General features: G+C 44.6%; 1 protein-coding gene across 2 annotated transcripts in view; it reads left to right on the top strand.

Annotated features, from left to right (window-relative positions):
- The window catches only part of sgcd (sarcoglycan, delta (dystrophin-associated glycoprotein)), a 222,435-nt gene that overhangs the window by 149,337 nt on the left and 52,837 nt on the right, over positions 1–20,261 (top strand). For both annotated transcript variants that reach the window (XM_041194274.1, XM_041194275.1), the window contains exon 5: positions 6,293–6,412. In XM_041194274.1, the coding sequence (XP_041050208.1) occupies positions 6,293–6,412 (120 nt within the window). The remainder of the gene's footprint in view (positions 1–6,292; positions 6,413–20,261) is intronic.

Below are 20,261 nucleotides of genomic sequence, written 5' to 3'. Positions count from 1 at the left end.
TTAGGCTGGAATTTTAGGCCCCCCCAGCCACCCCCACCCCTACCCCTACCCCAGGAGGGCAGGACGGAATGTGTCTTTGGGGTGGGGGGTGGGGACTGTGATGGGGGGGGGCGGTGGGGGTGCAAAATCAAGTCGGATGGCCAGGAGGGAGCACCATGCCCATCACCTACTTGCCTCTGCTAGCATTTTACTAGCAGCAGAGTAGGCAGCAACAGGCCAAATTGAGGTCCTTAAGTGGCAAACTAAAAGCCACCAAAGGGCCTCCTCCCTTTGCCACAGTTAAATCCTGGCAGTCTGGCTCCAGGGTGGGAGGGTGAACAGAGGGCGCCCAAGTGGAGAGAGCCATCCCAGCTTGAACACCCCCCTCGCCTTTCAATTGCCTCCCCATCCTTGTTGAGACTTGCCTGACCGGCCCCATTGAGGCCCTCCCACTTAACTTCTAGTTCAGCCTCCAGCAACGTTCATGGTTGGGGACTGATTGCAATCCCAGCAGTGGCCATCTTTCCTTGTGGCACTACTGGGACTGGAGCTCTCCCAGCCCTCTGATTGGCTGGCACTTGTGGACGTGGGACATCCTCCCTCATGGGAACAGAAGCCATGGCCTCAGGCAATTAACCGCCTGACAACCGTAAAGTTCAGCCGTGGCTTCCCGGACTGGCAGAAATGAGCTCGTCCCCAGCGATTCAAGGCCACTGCCATTTAGTTGCTAAATTGTTCTTCAAAGGAGAAGATTTGAAAAATCATAAAACAATTTTTAGATGCAGATTCATTTTTTTTTAAACATTACATTAAAAGCTCCCTCAGTTTATTTTATGCTAAACGTTAATTGTTGAGTTTTCTGTCTTCTTGTGTATGCTGGATCAATCACCAGTGCGCACTCCTGCATGTTTGGTTCAGTTGTCAATGCCTCCTGAGTTCCCAATTTTATACATGTTGCTGTGGGCAAGTGATGATCTGACACTTTTCAATGGAGGGGAGAAGTAAAACCCGTGATGGATTCCCAATATCTTTGTAAAACGTTTCTCCCTGGTACTCTTAGGTCAAAGCTGCATTTGTGAATGGATGTGGTAGGTGAGGTGGGTGGTGTTGGAAATGGACTGAAGCATGCTTTTCTTTTATCAAATCCAGAACGGATCATGGCAATTTTGACCCTACTCACCCAATCAAAAACTGGACAAGCGGGCAGTTAAAATGGAGTTAGCAGGAGGTGAACTACAACTATTTTAATCTGCTTCACTGAGCAGGTAGCAACAACGTCCACCCTAAGCTACAAGGTCCCATTTTACCTTATGTATATCACTTCCCGACATAGTTAACTGGACCCAATGGCTATTTTTACCAGAAAAACTTTACATGATTTGGCAGAGAGTTTCCCATCTGTCCAACCCAGCAAGAAAATGGGTCTAGGCCAATGAGGTGCTAAAGGGTATGTTGAAATTTTTTTTAAGCTTCATTTATGGGGTCAGGAGAAGCAGTAGTGATGCCTTGGCCCACAGAAGGAAATCCTAGGCTTTCTCAGTCTCACTCTTACTCCCAGCCCCATTGCAGGCCCACCCCCAAGTTGATCTGACAGCTAATATTGCCACTTAGCTGGCCTCAGCAGGCTAACTTCAGGTAGTATATTTTTCCATAGTTTCCCATCTGCTATGGTTGAGAGGTTTGGGAGTTTTAAAACCTCAGGCCCTTTTTGTTTTCAGCAATGGAGTTTTGAATTGATATCAAAACTCAGCTGCTGAAAATTAACCTGCGCTTAACATTTAAAATTTGGGCCTAAGTCAAGATTCATTCATTAAATAAAGTGTAAGTGAATGAGTTTTAAGCAAGTTAAAATCTCACCTCCTGGAGTGACAAATGTTATTTTCAATAGTCATGCTTGTTCACATCATGACCCACACCCCTCCCCACAAGCTCAAACCCTGGTATTGTCACAGTTAAAGAACTATTTCCGGTCAAGTAGATCAGTTGGAAACAAGGCAGTTTTTTTAAACTGCTTCAGCAACATTTCTTCATGGACTTGCAGCTGTCTAGTGCGCACATGTCTAAGTTGAACATTGTGTACTTGTTGAGAGAACAGGAAGGAGAAAAACAAAACAAAGATGTAGTTTAATTATATGCATGAATGAAACACTTCTGACAGATAGCTGAAATTTAACCTTGAGATACCAGCTGTTGAGAGCCGAGGGAAATTATTTTGAGATGGGCATGGTTATAATTCCCAGTTTATTTGCCTACAGCAGACCACATGGTGCTTTATGATTCCGAACAAACAACAAGTATTTTGGTTAACTCCTTTCAGCTCAGGGGTCTCATTTAACTAACTTGCTATCAGCGATGGTCCCAATTGGTTTAAGCTGATGTGCAGCATTATAGTGCTCTTTGTCAATACTGCAGTAACCATCGATAGTTACCAGCTAAATCTTGGCCTTGCTGCTCGAGGGATGGAAGATGTTATGCAGATATTTTATTAGAAAGATTTGAAAAAAAGCTCAGATAATTCTCTCTCACAAATCTAATGAGCAATTATAGAGGAACACAGGGGCATTTGGTCAGCAGTCTCTAAATGGAGTTAGAACTAAAGGAAGGAATACAAATGTAATAACTCTTTTTAGTTTGAGTAGGAAATTTTAGTACTGGCTATACACAACAACTGCCTTCAGCTGTTTCAACGAACCATAAAATGGCTAACTTATTGGAGACAGGTGGGATGAGATTCAACTCTGGCAGGGGTACAGTATGGTGGCCAATGTTCTACCACCCATTTTGTGCCCCACGATTCTGACGGCTGCCCCGCAGCAACTTAATGTAAATTGCTTTAATGTAAGACTTTTGCCCCTATCTCGGAAGTTCTGTAGTCCCAGCAGTGCCAGACAGGAGAGTTGGCCACTGCTGTCTGTGACTACAGGCAGTCCTACCATGCTAAGAAAACTAGCTCAGAGGTCTTGGTGAGGGGGGGCAACGGGAGTGACGGGGGTGGGGGGGCTAGGTTCAAGAGGCTGGGGGGAGGGCTAGGCCTCTGATAAGCACAGGCACACCCCAAAAGAGGTTCCACCCCTTCACTCGGCTTTCTGCATGGGGCAGGCCTCTCCCCACTGTGGCTAAATACCAGCGGTGGTAGGGCCAATAGGCCCAAGGTTGGGTAGGCCACCCAACGCTCACACCGCCCGACCCCCCAACCCCCATAAAATTTCAGAAAGGTCAGTGGGGTGGGTAGATAGGTGTGGGCAAGCCGCCCACTGGATTTTAAGAGCTTCCCTGCCTTCAAAATGACCAGTAATGTGCGTAAAATCTGGCCTTGAATTTCATCACCAAGGGGTGTTTTCTAACTGCAAAAATTGTCAATTGTTCCGTAGAAATATGTGCCACTTAAACTGGGCTGGGATTGGAGTCCCGGTCAATCGTATAACTAAGGGCAGAGTTTTCTGCCTGCCGGGCAGGTGGGCCCAGCCTGATCCCAGCCGGAGAAGCAGGCCCCGCTGCCATTTTACGTGGGCGGGCCAGTTAAGGCCCACCCAGCGTGATGTCCGATGGGAAGCGCTATGCGATTCCTTTGCAGGCGGTGGGGGGTGGGGGTGGGATTCCCCAAAAGTGAGAGTGCACTCCTTCATGTATGTGCATGAAAGAGCGCACATCTCCCTGAGGCTAGGTGCAGCCTCAGGGAGATCGCTGACACTTTTAAGAATATGAGAAATAGAAAAAAAAATTCCCTATCATGTTCCCCTCATGTGACAATGTCACATGAGATGGGACATATTCATAATTTACATAATAAGTTTATTAAACTGTTTAAAACCCTACATGAAACCTCATCCCGCCACTGGATGAGGTTTCATGTTTTCTCTATTTGCTGCCGGGGCTCCTGGCCTTCCCGCCAGCCTTAAGGTTGGATGGGCAGGTCCTTTAATTGTATATTTGATCCTGTCAATGGCCTCAATTGGCCATTGACAGGTCGGCAGGCCTGCAGCTGATTTCGCTGTCCCCCCGCCTTCCTGAAAATTTAAATGGGACGGGATGTTGTCAGGGGTTCATCCCAACATCATCCAGCGTCATTTTACGCATCAGCGAGCAGGCCCTGCCCCCCTGCTCGTCGACGGCAAAATTCTGTCCTAAGTCTTTGAATAGAACTTTAAACTGAAAGAAGAGGGGAGGAGGGTTGGAATGAAGGGGGGTTTACAAATCTAAAGAGAAAAGTTGTGGCCATATTAAGAAGTGATTCAAAATGTTCAACAAAAATACATTCCATTAATTAACAAAAACCCAGTGAGAAAAATGCAGTTAAGGATGGTATTAAATTAGAAGAAGAGACTTATAATGTTGAGAAGATTAACAGTAAGATTGAGGATGGGGTAAGTTTTTTTTAAACCAGCAAAGGGCAACCAAAACATTGATTAAAAGAGAAAATAATAGAATATGAGAATAAACTAGCCAGGACTATAAAAATGGGTTATAAGTGCTTTTGCAATTATATAAAGAGGAGGAGAATAGCAAAAGTAAGCATTGGTGCCTTGGAGGCAGAGACAGGAGATATTATTGTGAGCAATATGGAAATTACAGAGATGAGAAAAAATATTTTGTGTCTGATTTCAGAGTAGAAAACACAAATTATGTACCAATAGCAGGTAACTAATAAGAGGAATGAACTTAAAGTAATTATTATCAGCAGGGAAAAGGTATTAGAGAAACTTGAGGAACTAAAAGTTGACAAATCCCCAGGACCTCATAGAGTTCTAAAAGAGGCAGCTGTGGAGATAGTGGATGTATACTTGTAATTTTCCAAAATTCCATTGAATCTGGAACAGTCCCAATAGATTGGAAGTTGGCAAATATTAGACTGCAATTCAAAAAAGGAGGGAGGGAAAACAAGGAACTAAAGGTCAGTTAGCCTGACATCATCTTCAGGAAAAACTGAAATCTATTACTATGGAAATCCTATTATGCACTTAGAAAATCATAGTCCGATCAGACAAAGTCAACATGCTTCAATGAAAAGGAAATTAAATTTGAAAAAAGTTATTAGAGTTAGGGTAGATAAAGGGAATTGAATAGTTGGATTTCCAAAAGGCATTCAATAAGGTACTGCACAAAACATTAAAACATGGGACAAGGGACTAGTATATTAGCATGGAGGAGGATTAGGTAACAGACAGGAAACAGGGAGTAAGGATAAATGGAGCATTTCAAGTTTTCAGGGCGTCGCTAGCAGAGTGTCAAAAGGATCAATGCTAGGGCCTCAGCTATTCACAATCTACATTAATGACTTAGAGGAAAGGACCAAGAGTAATGTATCCATGTTTGCTGATGATATAAACTGAGGTGGCTATGTAAGCAGTCAGGAGGGTGTAATGATGCTGCAAATATAGATAGGTTAAGTGAATGGGCAACAAGGTGGTAGATGGAGTATAATGTGGGATAATGTGAGGTTACATACATGCAAGAATAGAAAAACAGAGTATTTTTTAAAAGATGTGAAACTTCTAAATGTTGATGTTCAGAGAGACTTGGTACATGTACTCATACAAGGAACACAAAGTTAGGATACAGGTTAAGCAAGCAATTAGGAAGGCAAATGGTGTGTTGACTTTTATTGCAAAGGGATTGGGGCACAGGAACAAGGAGGTCATGCTATAATTATACAGGGCTTTGTTAAGACCATATCTAGAGAACTGTGCATGGTTTTGGTCCCCATATTTAAGGAAGGATATATGTGCATTGGAAGCAGTAAAGTGAAGGTTCACCAGATTTCTCCCTGGAATGAGAGGGTTGTCCTATGATGAGAGACTGAGTAAATTGGGCCTATACTGTCCAGAGTTTAGAAGAATGAGAGATGATCTAATTAAAACATACAAGATTTGGAAGAGCCTTGATAGGGTGGATACATTTCCTCTGGGTGGGGAACCTAGCAAACAGTGGCACAGCCTCAGGATAAGGATCGATCATTGAGAACTGAGACAATGAGAAAGATCTTCATTCAGAGGGCTGTAAAACTTTGGAACTCTCTACCCCAGAGGGTTGTGGATGCTCCATTGTTGATTATATTTAAAGCTAAGAGAGACAAATTCTTGATTTCTCAGAGAAGAAGGAAGATGAGGAGCGGGTGGGAAAATGGAGTTGAGGTCGAAGATCTGCCACGATCCTACTGAAAGGCAAATTAGGCTCAGGGGCCATATGGTGTATTTCTGCTTCAATTTAATAAGTTCATATGTCCTTCTGGAACATGGCTAACTGATTGCATTTCTGAATGTTACATTAATTACTCCATTTCCAACATCTCATAATTCTTTGTGTTTGGCTGCAGGAAGTGAAGCTATAGAAGCACGTGGCAAGCGATTTGAAGTCATCTCTCATACCAACAAGCTGTTGTTTTCAGCAGAGGACAGTGAAGTAGTCGTTGGTGCTGATCGCTTACGAGTCTTAGGTATTCATACATTTCTAACCCTGCACAGCCCTAAAGTGTGTCTTTTCTTAAACGCTACCTGCGTTCAGAAATTGGGGAGATTTTCTAATAGGTGATTCTAATAGGTAGAAATGCCTATGATGCTCCAACTAAAAGATCACAAAGGGAAAATTTCTCCAAGTTTTCTTGCAAGGGCCTGTGAGAAACCAGTAAAATCAAAAAATACCGAGCCAAAAGCATATAACATGGTCGAACAAAGAAGTGAATGTGTGCATGATACTGACTACTGGAAGATCACCTTGTCAGAAGTCTCACTGCAAAGTTACCAGCTCCTGTTTGGCAGTAAGAAGCAGTTTGCAGTCATCTGAATGAGTATTAATGAGATCAATTTATTATGTTTCCGCAAATCACTAGAAAACAAAACTTTTATATAAAATTAAAAAGGATAATTTGTTGCTGTATATGACTTTTAAGCACAGAAAGTGCAGCAGTTGTCTAACGTGGCTGCGGAATAGAATACATTTGGCAATACCTTATTCATAAGGTCTCCACTTCTCTGTAAATGGTGCTGCAAACAATTAATGTGCTGTGACAAATGAGGGAGATTGGAAGAATGTGAACCTACCAGTCCATTTCATTTAAATGTGCAAAGATGATTTTTGCTGCACTATAAAAGGAATCGAATTGATCCTACTATTAACTGAAAAAGCGATATGTGAGACACAGGTAATGAGTGAGTTTATATGTAATCATGGAAATTGGCAGCACAAAATTGAAATTTATGAGGGGCAACATTTCCTCTGTGTGCCGTTTACAGGGAAGTCATAAACGTGGGCTTGATCTTATGGGGTGGGAAGAGGGGACCGACTGCTCGGACCACCGAAAGGAAAGTTGGCTGGCAGCCAATGCATTGGAACGAAGCCCAGCCCACAACCATAGCCTGCTGCTGGCAGGCTAGTCTAGGTGAGAGTGGGACTTCTACCCTTCAGTGGGAGGAAGGACCACTCTTTAGAGCTGCCGGTCAATCTGATTGGCTGGCAGTTCCAGCAGTCCCGGCTGTGCCAGAACTCCACAGTGGATGCTGAACTGCAGTAAGGAGCAGGAAGAAGAGCAATGACTGCTGAAATAGGTAAGTCCTGGGCTTTTAGAGCAGGGAGGGATCCAAGAGTCCAAGAGAAGGAGAGGGGGGCTGGAGAGCAGTGCTTTGGAGGGTCGGCGGCAAGGAACAAAGTGGCAGAAGGTGACACCTTGGTGGGGTGGGGGTGGCTCCAATGTGCACAGGACATCCCCTGAATGATGTGCCCACTTTCCTTCCCACCTTTTTTCAATTTGGCCTCAAAAAACAAACTGCTCATTCCCACCCGCTTGCCCACTCCAATCATATTATGCCGTGGGGAGAGTAATATCCTGATCAATTGTCTTGGTAACAAGCTCCATGGACCTTTAGCTATTTATTTAATTATCGCGGACTGGCTGCCGATTTTGGCGCCCGCCCATCTAGCCTTTATGGGGGATAGCTCAGGGTGGGCAAGAAGGTGGTGGGCTGGGCATGGAAAATATGCCTGCTGGAGTATGCAAAATCCAGCCCTATATGACGTATGGGTGCTTTGCCAAAGGAATAGTTGATATGTAACCATTGCATCCTTTAAGGGAAAAGTGGATTATTTGATGCAGGAGAGACACATATCTAGGACAAGTAGGATCAGTTACGAATGTTTAAGAGCCAGGAAAGATATGATGGGTCAAATGGTTTCCATCTGCACTGTTAATTTCTGTGATTCTTTGGTTCACAAATGAACATTTTTGTCCTCCGATGTATCAAAGACATGGGGTAGCATTTTCCTGTCAGTGAGTGGGGATGGGGCGGGTGCGGGGCCCGCTCGCCGGTGGGTAAAATGATGCACGGTGACGTCGGGCATGCATCACTGCGCGTCATTTGGATTGTCAGCTTGGTAGGTGCGCAGCCAAGTCAGCTGCATGTCTGCCGAACTGTCAAAGGCCTATTAAGGCCTGTTAAAAACTAGCTAACTCAAATTAAAGAGCTGCCTGTCCAACCTTAAGGTTGGCGGGCAGACGAAGAGCCCAGCGGCCTTCACAGTTTTCATGAAACCTCATCCACAGGCGGGATGAGGTTTCATGAACTGTTTTAAAGTCTAATTAAAATTTATACATTTATTCTTTGACATGTCCCAGCTCATATGACAGTGTCACATGAGGGGATGTGTTTTAAAAGTTTAAAAATCCTTTATTTCAAAGATGAAGACTGAAAGGGGTGCCTCAGGGAGATCTCTGCACTCTTTCGCGCGCATGTATGAAAGAGTGCAGGGAACCACTCAGGGGATCCCCATCCCTCCTGCACAGGGAGCGCACAGCGCTTCCGGGCACACATCATGACGGGCAGGCCTTAATTGGCCCGCCCACGTAAAATGGCGGCACAGCCCCAATCGGGGGCACCAATCGGGTTTGCGCCTGCCCCCTACAGGGGAAAATTTCTGGCCATGTTTGCTATTCATTCTGAATAGTGTGGAAGGATAAGAGATGCTCAAAATAACTGGAAGTTCAGAAGAAGGTGTTTTGGAAAGTTGGTGGCAGTGCAATTTAGGGAAAAAAATGAAGGAGGTCACTGCAAAAAAAATGTGAGGAGCTTTCCTGAGCACAAGTGGAGATTGGAAATAGGACCATTAAACTGTAGCTCAATTCTCTGACTCACACTTTTTGTTTAGGATCCTAAATACTGGGAGAGAAGGCTTGCCTGCACATTCTAACTCAGCTGCCTTGTGAATCTAACCAAAAGACAATTTTTGTGAAGATTCTCTAAAGGACTAATTTAGTTTTGATTAATGTGCAAACCACATCAAAATTAAAACCAAGCAGATGCCAATTGGCCCTGATTGCCTATATTACCATGCCATAATGGTAAAAGGACAATTAAATTGAAAAAATTCCTAATTATTGTCCCCAGTTCTATACTTGGAGATTATAATCTCCCCAAAGAGATCATTAGGAGTTCAGATACGAAATCAAAACATTCCTGTTACCCATCATCGACCCACTCATTGCTCCCAACAGGTTTTAAAAATGCTCAAGAGAGTTTACTCCGAACTGCTTTCCTTGGCAAACATTTTAATGAAATAGTTTAAATGATGACTCTACTTAAGGGAAGATGGAGGAAGGCAGGTCCAATACAAGGCCACATTTCATTAATGTTCAATCCTCAACCACTTAAACTCTGATTATTCTTCAAAGCAGTCTTCAATCGAGCGAAAATCTGGGTGTCAATTTTAATGCAGAGTGGATTTCAGGTTGACAGGAAGGGAGCGCAAAACACAGTAGTTTGCCTAAATTTGAGGCTTGGAGTATTTTTGGTCGGCCATATCTGCAAGCTGCCAGTGACCAGCTTCTCCTGCCTCCTCAGGACAAAGTTTCCGATTGGAGGGCCTCTTCTGTCTGCAGATGAGCTTCAGAGCCACAATAACAGATCTCCCCACACATGGCCCAGTTAAAATAGTTCCTTTGACATAATAGGACCCTGATCTGCAAAACTCCTGAGAGCCCCCGGTTGCTTTAGGCAGGCTTCTTATCCTGCAGGTCACAATGGGAGATGGCACATAAGGGCTGGTTTACAAGGGGGTAACAAATCTTCTCATTTTCATAGCCCACCTGCCCAGTTTCTGATTCCTTGGTTCTGTTTCATGGTTCAATGCATGGACAAAGTTACAAATGTTGCCAAGTTTGTCGTTTGGCAACTATTAATAGTGATCAGTATTGAGATTGTGTGATACTTGTCTTTGCACAGGAGGATATACTAAATACCTTAATGAATTGAAAATAAATTTGCAATCTGCTCACTGATGTTGTATTTCTTACAGAAAGCTCTGGTTTTGGTAACAAGACTGCCTTGTTAATTTTAGCCCATATCATTGCGTGCAATTCTGGTCACCACATTACCAGAAGGAAGTGGAGGTGTTGGAGAGGGTGCAGAGGAGGTTTACCAGGATGCTGCCTGATCTGGAGGTTATTAGCTATGAGGAGAGGTTGGAGAAACTCGGATAGTTCTCACCAGAGCAACGGAGATTGAGGGGCGACTTGATAGAAGTTTACAGGATTATGAGTGGCATGGACAGAGTAGATAGTCAAAAGCTTTTTCCCAGGGTGGAAGAGTCAATTACTAGGGGACATAGATTTAAGGTGAGAGGAGAAAACTATAAAGGTGATGTGCGAGGCAAGTTTTTTACACAGAGGGTAGTGAGTGTCTGGAATTCGCTGCCAGAGGAGGTGGTGGAAGCAGGTACGATAGTGGTATTTAAGAGGCAGCTTGACAAATACATGAATAGGATGGGAATAGAGGGATATGGACCCCGGAAGTGTAAAATGTTTTAGTTGACGGGCAATATGATTGGCGCAGGCTTGGAGGGCCAAAGGGCCTGTTCCTGTGCTGTACTTTTCTTTGTTCTTTGTTCAACTGATGTATGTCAATCCTGTAGCATAGAACAGTTTTCAAGTTTCTGCACTGGACAGCCTTTTGAATTTCCTGGGTGAAATTGTAGTTTGCCTTATAAGCACATTTTCACAATCAGTCCATACCTATTTAGGACTGAACTGAAACCATGTCACAAACTTAAGCCATCTCGTACAGATAGCACAGAATAGGCTTTCATGCAGTTAGTCCAAGCTAAATGCAAATCCAGATCCCAGAAATGAAATAACAATCTGCTAAACCTTGGCACCACCCAGGCCATAGTAAGAATGTCCTTGCAGGGTTACTATTGCCCATCTATTGAGTCACTGTAATGGCATGCAATGTACACTGAAGTCATCAGTGGGAAAATCATTAGGCTTTGTTGCAAATGAGTGAGTTTGCTATATGCCAGCCAGCTGGAAATCCATCCTGAGTGGTATTGTGTGTTAGCATTTCATTTCATCTCTGTGATCTGGTTTTGACTAGTAGCACCAAAGTCAACTCTCTTCTATGTGCAACTGCCCTGAATGAAATCAGTTTGGGGCTAGTTCCTGTATGGTCCCATGGCACAAAGCAGAATATAATGCAACAGAAATAGGCAAAAAAGTAAACAATCTCACTCGTCTGTGCAAAAACTGGAAAAAAGTTCCATCCTATATAGTTGCCATATCCCACTTAATAAGCACAAAAAAATCATTCCAAAAACTCCTAAGGACAGCCTAGTTAGACACTCTAAGTAATCTGGCACGGGAGGGTGGTTGGATGAAGAGTGCATGTTTCATAGAATAGCACGCCCACGCATAGCTCAGGGTAGCTACAAAATAAAAATTCCTCTCCAGTGTCTCAGTAATGACCTAAACTTGAATTTTGTCTGCACCACAGGAATACAATACTTGGTTCATGTGAGAGCCGAAGGCGTAACATTTACAAATAGAAAAGAACAAATCAAAACACAAATCCTGTAAGCAGATTGTACCGATCTGCACTGAAAGCCATGACTGTTTTTCCTGCCACTTCCACTGCTCTTTGTAGAATGATGATTTAATGATTGTAGCTTTTTGATTTGAATCCAGAGGCACTTAGCCAATGGAACCAGTTAACACAGAAACTTAGGTGTGCTGATATTCATTAAACTTTGCAGACATCTGCTGAGTGTACTAGTTCAGAGTCCCTTTGAAACGTTATCATCTTGAAGTGATGTCAAATTATCACTGCATACCTGAACCTTATGGGAGGGATGTTGCCATACTGGCATAAATAGATCTCGGGCATATTTGAGACCTGTTAGGAATATGTCGGCTTAACTTAACTTATGTGGTTTGATGTGATTCCAGTGTTAGATTTCAAACGTTGTTACTTGAGGATAAACCATTTTCAGCTGTTCGCCCTTAGTTACTTATCAACTTTATATGACATGAAACCTGCTCTGAGTCAGTAGTTGGCATATCTGTGAGCATGGCCTGATTGGCATACTGATTTTTCTGTTCTATGGGAAAGTCCTCGCCACCAACTCACTGTCTCCTGTAGTGATACAGTCAGAAGCAAAAATTCAGTAAGGTGGGAGAATAAATCCACTGTTGTGGATTTGTGCCATTGTGAGCAAAGTTTTCCCTGTGGACCCCAATATCAGGCTCAAATGAGAGTCAAAAGCCTATCCCTCAGTCACGTGATTTTCCCTGGCCAGTTAACAGCCAGAAGGCAGGCTCACTGTTCACTTATGAACCGTGGGTGGGCTCTTGAAGCTGGAAGGCCAATAGGAGGCCCTTCAGTACTAAAGCCGCAGGTTTCTTTTTCAGGCAAGTAACAGAGAGAATGTCACCATTTTGAGATGCCCTCTCTCCAACTTTTTAAAGTTTTAAATAAAGAGTAGAATCTCTGGGCCACCATTATGGAGGGGGAACCCTTGGGGCGTTGCCCGCCTTCCAGATCTGTTGCTAACAGACCATCTCCAGGCAGCTACACTGTTTCCCTGATGCTTCCAGGTGCTTGGAGGCTGACTGAGAAATTCCAGTCTATCTCTGACAATCCTTAACAGGCCTTCAAGCAGGCTTAATTGGCTACCTGCCTCTTGTAGGCAGGTAGCCCTGCTGCCCGCCTCTCAGCCCCTCCTCCCCATCCCACCTCTGGGAAAATGACCCAGGGGTAAGATGCAATTACCCCAAGCAGTTAGGAAGGCAAATGTCATGCCGGCCTTTATTGCAAGGGACTTGAATACAGGAGTGAAGTCTTGCTGCAAATGTATCAAGCCTTGGTGAGACTGCACATGGACTATCGTGTACAGTTTTGGTCTCCTTACCTGAGGAAGGATATATTTACTATAGAGGGAGTGCAACAAAGGTTCACCAGACTGATTCTTGGGATGGTGGGATTGTCCTATGACGAGACTTTGAGTTGACTGGGCCTGTATTCTCTAGAGTTTAGAAGAATAAGAGGTGATCTCATTGAAGCATACAACATTCTTACAGGGCTTGACAGGGTAGATGTAGGAAGGCTGGGGAGCCTAGAACCAGGGAACACAGTCTCAGAATAGGAGGTTAGCAATTTAGGATTTGGATGAGGAGCATTCGTAGGGGCCAGACCTTGTGGGGGGGTGAGGGGGGTGAAAAATGACATTGAAAGGAGGCTGTTGATTGATGTACCCCACATCACCCCCACACCCCTCACCGCACCCCCGCACCCCTGCCATCCCACCCCACCTTCACACCTGAGGCCTGAACAGGGTCACTTTCCAGGCGCCACCCCCCCCCCCCCCCACCCCCCCCCACCCCCCACCCACCCCCCGTCCCTGAACTGCTCCTGCCATCCTGAAAATTGTGGAAAGGGCCCTTAAATGGTTATTGATTGGTTCAATTTGGGCTAGGGTGATCAGGCCAACCTAGGCCCCACTTGTCCTACTCTAAAATTGTGGAGATGTCGGGGCAGGCGTGAGCCCAGTGGGAAGGCCATTCGCCACCCTCACCTGCAAACCCACTGACTGAGGAATGTAAAATCCTGCCCGATGAGCTTCTATTTATTTCCAAGTATTCAATAGGGAATCAGTGTCTGATCTGCACTGATCAGATAGAAAATGAAGATGGGTCCACATGGAGTTCCTGGGCTGGGAGGTAGCGACCTAGGGTGTAGGCTTAAGGACTCTTCTTAAAAACTTGCATGAGGCTGCTGCATTAGAAGTGAGGGGTGAATGATTTGCACTGAAAATAACCCTTACAATAGCAGTCTTTTTTATGCGATAACATTCATTTTCTTACAAAACAACTGTCGCTGTATTGGCCCCGTTCTCATTTATCCAGTGTTGAAGACAGAAATTGTCATGCAAGGTGTTTTTACTAGCACAGATCAATACCAGTTCAGTACATTTTTACCATTTTTCTCTCCTCTTGACACCAAAATTCTTCTTTACTAAGTCTGTTTCAAGTAACGGTTTCACTTGGAGGATCAAGCGAGGCGATGGAGACCAGTGATGAATGTCATCTCTATTAATATGGATGAGGAAGGGAAGTGTTGTGGCAGTATGGGAAGAAGCCATTGCTGGAGATGATGTGGCTGTAATTGGATCAGTACCAGTGGGACCAAACAAGGACAGGCCCACAGAGCTAGGAAAAGAACAAGAGAGAGCTGTAGGAAGAGGATGGTCTGATTAACTGTGCCGAAGGCCACAGAGTGGACAAGGAGTAACAAGCGCATCACAGTCACAGTGAACACTGCTCATGGTTTGGATTATGTCTGTTTTGGTGCTGAAGGAGAGGCAGAGTCAAGGATTCAAACAGGGAGTTGTGGGAGAGATGGACATGCAGTTGGACACCGAAAAATGTACAAGGCCTCTGGATATGAAAAGGAGGTCAATTTTTTTGAGAATCGGTGTGCGTGATTTTCTCCTTACCTGTCCAGCTGTTTTTAACCTGGATGTTATTTAGATTGAATTCTAGGAGACTGGCATTCAGGAGCCATTTCCAAGCATTTGCACAATTAAATTCAGCTTCATTATCCCAACAGCAGAATTGAAGACCTAAGGCAGAATTTTACGTTGATTGGGTGGGTGCGTGCCCAACCTGATCGGATGTGAAATCGTGCGAGATGACGTTGGGCGAGTGTCCCAACGCCATCCCACACTCGTGTGACACTTCAGTCGGCGGGCGCGTGTAAGAGTCGGAAGCGCACCCGCCGACAATTAAAGAGACCAATTAAGGTTATTAATGGTGCAATTGTCTCTGATTTTTCCTGGTCTGTCCAACCTTATGGTTGGCGGATGAGCAAATCAGCCAGACGGACCCTGCATTTTTCATGAAACCTCATCCAAGGGCGGGATGAGGTTTCCATTATTAAATGAAAGAAAAAGAAAAATCTATGGACAGCACTTTTATCGTGTATATGTTCAGGTGACTGATTGAGATGCTTGGACATTTTTTCCCTGATTTAAAATCTTTATTTAATGCTTTTCAGGTCTTCAGCTCCCTGAGGCAGCTCTCTGCCTTCAGGGAGCTTTCTGTCAGCGCCCGCCCTCTTCCTGCCCCCACCCCGGCAGTTCTGAGCAGCACTCAGTGCGTGCTTCACACTGGCTGGCCATTAATTGGCCAGCTAGCCTGAAATTGCGCTCAGTGGCCGATCGCAGTCAGCGGTCCGTTCCCCAGTCGATCTCGGACCCGCCTATCACACTCGCCCATTGACCTAAAACTTCTGCCCCTAGTTTTTTTCATGTCCCACTATCTGGCATAAACAAGCAGTACACAAAAGCAGCTCCTGTCACTTGTGTTGTTTGTTTATCTTTCTTTCTATCGTTTCTCAGTATCTCTCGAATTCTGGAGCCATTTTAACCTTAGCTGTATGGTGGGTGGACAATTAAAATCATCCATCTTATCCCATCCTTGACCTTCCAGGAGCTGACCATTTCTAATTTTAACCTGCTCGGGTGGCAAAGACACCCAACCAAAGGTGCTGGAATCCTTCCTTTTTTGCATTTGTATGTCAGTTTGATAATTTATCAGGGCTTGACTGCAATTTTAACTGGATGACTTGAACAGGAAGTCACAGGGTGCAGACAACAGATATCAGAGGATATGGGGATAGTGTGGGAAAATTGTGTTGAGAATCAGGGCCTGTGGGGTCTTTACTTTTGAGGTCAGGAGGAACCACAGCATTTCTCTGGGGATTTCCTGTCGTGTACTCAGTCCCTCCTTCTCAACCGTGAGATCCCCCACAAGGCACCTGGGCTCAGAAAGATTCAGGAAGCTAACTATTGAGAAACGCTTGTTTCTATCTCTCTCTGTGCCCTCTCTTTCTCTCTCACACCCTCACTCTCTCACACACACTCTCTCACTCTTTCTCTTGCTTACTCACAAATAAAAGTGTGGCAATCACGAGAACTTTTTGAACAACAGTAACAACTTTTATTAATATAGTGACTTTAATTTAGCCAAACTTCCCAGGGTGCTTATCAGGAAGATTATCAAAGAAATTATAGCACTCACCCACTTAAGGAGATAGTACGGTGGATTTCATTTCTTTCTTTCATGTGGTGTGGGCATCACTGGCAAGGTCAGCATTTGTTGCCCATTTCTAATCACCATCCAACTGAGTGGCTTGCTGGGCCATTTCAGAGGGCGGTTCAGAGTCAATCACACGGCTGTGGGCCTTGTGTCATATGTAGGCCAGACCAGGCAAGGATGGCAAATTTCCTTCCCTAAAGGGTATTAGTGAACCAGATGGGTTTTTACAACAATCAATAATGGTCTCATGGTCAGGAGGAATTGTGCGGGGGCGAGCGCAGGCAGATGTGCAGCCTACCGGCACCCCCTATAGGCTGGGCACCGCCATTATACGTGGACGGGCCCAGTGTGATGTGCACCTGGAAGCGCTGAGTGCCCCTTGTGCAGGCGTGGGTGTTGCTTGAGTCGAGGAGTGCGCTGTTTTGCGCATGCGCGTGAAAGAGCGCAGGAATCTCCTTGAGGCACAGGGGGTGCCTCAGGGAGATTACTTTCACTTATAAAACATTGATTAAAGGTAAAAAAAAAAAAATTTAAGGACATGTCCCCTCATGTGAAACTGTCAGGCGAGCTGGGACTTGTCCATTAATTTTATTAAAAACTTTTAAAACACTTTAAAAACTTTCATGAAACCACATCCCGCCTGTGGATGAGATTCCGTAAAAAGTGCAAAGGCCACCTGGGCTCTTTGCCTGCCCACCAATCTTAAGGCTGGACGGGCAGCATTGCTAACAAGTTTAATTGGTTTTTTAAATGGCCTTAATAGGCCTTTGACAAGTTCGGTGAGTGCGCAGCCACCTCTGGCACATACCCACTGAACACAATGTCTAAATGACACACAGTGACATCAGGATGCGTGCCATTTTATGCCTTGGCAAGCCGGCCCCACCACCACTCACTCAGCTGAAGATTCTGCCCATGGTCACCATTAGTGAGACTAGCTTTTCAATTCCAGATTATTAATTGAATTTAAATTCCACCAACTGGCATGGTGTGAATTGAACCCTTGGCCCTAGAACATTAGCCTGGACCTCTACGTTACTAGTCCAGTGATATTACCACCACGTCACCATCTCCTCAGGTGACCAAAGTCTTGGGCAAAGAGGCGGTTTTTAAGGAGTGCCTTAAAGAAGGAGAGAGAGGTCAAGAGACGGTGATGTTTATTGTAGAAATTACAGAGCTTAGGGCCTGGGCAGCTGAAGGTCCGGCCGCCAGTAGTGAAGTAATTAAAAATGGGGATGCATCAGAGGTCAGAATCAGAGAAGTGCAGATATCTCAGAGGGCAGCGGGCTGGAGGAGATTACAGAACGAGGGATATAGATAAATAGACCATAGAGGAATTGGAAAACGGGGACGAGGATTTTAAAATTGAGGTGTCCATTAACTGCGAGCCCTTGTAGGTCAGAGAGCCTATGGGTGTATGCTGCAAAAGCTTTGAGATCGTAAAGAATGACACTTTTGCTGAATTAATTGCACCTGAAGAGCACTTTTGTGAGTCATATTTCAGCAGCCTTGCAGCCTGACCTTCATAAAAAAAAATCCATTTCTGTGACTGCTTACAGCATACAGAGATGAAGGAGCTGTGTGTTCATTAGTTAAAATTATTTCTTTACCCGATGATTAATCATAACATTTAAAATTCGCAAAAATGAAACAAATACTTGCTACTTGTAATCTGTCAAATTACCCTTTGAAAACTCGATCTGTGCTGATCATAATTACACCAACTTGAGTATTTAAAATGAAATTCTTTTGTAAGTCCTTTTGGACCATACACTTCAACCAGCCATGAGAGAAGCTTCTGTGTCTTTGTTATTGCCAGTCTATAACCAGAGAATGTGAAGGGCACAGAGATTCCCTTTTCCTTTTCTTTCCCTCTACTATGCTGTGGTATCCAACCGCAATGTAGCGTCTCCTACTGATTGTTCAGCTGGGCTCAGAAAACTTAGCAAGTGAGCAAAACAGTATGCAGGATCCAGCTGCGCATCCCTTTGTGCCAGGGGGCTTTGGAATTACGGCCTTTGTCATTATGATGCTTTTAATAAGAAAACCCTGGGCTTGTAATTGGTTTGTGTCAGCAATGTGAAACATGCTCACAATGAATTGGCAGCCCCCTTTTACACCACAGCACCTATTCTCCATTGTGTAAAATGGACTGCCAATTTAATAGGAACCCAGATTGTACTGCTGATGTAGATTTTGGCGGTCAAATTCAACTTTGACAGGGGCACAAACAAATGACTGCAGATCAGTCATAGGCTATACACCCTCCCTTTCAGGCAATGTGTGTACAAAAGCAAAATAAAGCAGGAAATGCTGGGAATACTCAGCAGGTAACACAACATCTGTGGAGAGAAGAACAATTAACGTTTCAGGTTGATGACCTTTTATCAGGGCAGTGTGTATAAACAATAGTTGATTTTCTACCCCCATCTTGCACGCTTGCCAAAGGATTATTTTACCCCCTCTGTATCTAGCCTGGAAATGTCATGTTTCTAACATCAACTCAGCAATCATAAAGGAGCGTTTCACTTCTTGCTGACTTTTTTGACCCTGATAAACTTCTCGCCACCCAAAGGCAGGAGCCAAGGATTCACCAGCAGCTCTGCTGAGAATCGGCACAAGCTGTACATTTTTAATGCTTCCCCAATAAAACTACCTGAGTAGTAGCCTTAAACACAGTTTCATTTTAGCAGCTGAACGGCACAAGGATGTTCCAAACCTGAAACCGTGGAAGAGTAGCTGCAATTAAAAAAAAATCCGAAGGCCAGAGTTTTAGGTTTGGTGTGCGGGGGGTGGACCCCACTCGCTGATGTGTAAAATGAGGCGCGGTGATGTCAGGCGTGCGCCCCCACATCACCACGCGTCATTCTGATTTTCAGTTCGGCAAGCGCACACCAGAGTCGGCTGCACACTTGCCGATCTGTCAAAGGCCTATTAAAGCCATTTAGGTATCAATTAAAACAGCTGCCCGTCCAACCTTAATTTTGGCGGGCAGACAAAGTGATCAGGCAGCCTTTGCATTTATCATGAAATCTCATCCACGGGTGGGATGAGGTTTCATGAATGATTTATAATTCAAATAAATTTTTTCATTAAAATTCATGGACATGTCCCAGTTCATATGGCACTGTCACATGGTGGGGGGGGGGGGGGGGGGGCGCGACATGTCTCAAATTGTTTTTTCTTTCTTTATTTAAAATTTTAAAAATCAAACTGATCTCTCTGAGGCAGCTCAGCCTACTCCCCTCACCCGCACAAGGAGCGCTCAGCACTTCCGGGTGTGGGTGGCAATCGGTTGCATGCCCACCAGTGCCTGCTCCCACCCAGCAGCCCACCACCCATACCTTTTCCCCCCACACATACACACACACACACACACACACACACACCCCCCCCCACCACCACCGACAGGGAGAAAATCCTCCCCAAAGTTTTTAAATGAAAACCATGCAAACAATCTTCTCTATTATGGCCCATCAAATTTATTTAATCTCTGGAAGAAATGCCCTGTAGAATATCTTTATTTCATTCAAAGGCTAGACAAGTGATAGGCCATAATTTCTATGTAGGTTTGCAGGCTCCATTCATGAAACAGTAGTAAATTGCTGCCTATGGATGACATTTCCACAGTATAGCAAGCGTAATATTCTGGGGGATTTGGTCACCTATGTCTACACTTGCCCCATTAAATATCAGCTGTGTTCCTAACCTTATACTAATGCTCAGTTGGTTGCACTCTTGCCTCTGAGTCAGAAGGTTGTGGGTTCTAGTCCCACTCTAATTATTTGAGGACAGAAAACCTAGGCCGACACTGCAGTGTAGTACTGAGGGAGTGCTGTGCTGTCAGATGGCAGCTTTCAGATAACACACTAAACTGAGGCCTGGTTTGATCAATCAGGTGGATGTACAAGATCCTGTGGCAGTATTT

The sequence above is a fragment of the Carcharodon carcharias genome, chromosome 8, assembly GCF_017639515.1.
Source record: "Carcharodon carcharias isolate sCarCar2 chromosome 8, sCarCar2.pri, whole genome shotgun sequence".
Lineage (NCBI taxonomy): Eukaryota > Metazoa > Chordata > Chondrichthyes > Lamniformes > Lamnidae > Carcharodon > Carcharodon carcharias.
The sequence above is the reverse complement of the archived record's forward strand: the minus strand, read 5'-3'. Positions and strand labels throughout refer to the sequence as shown.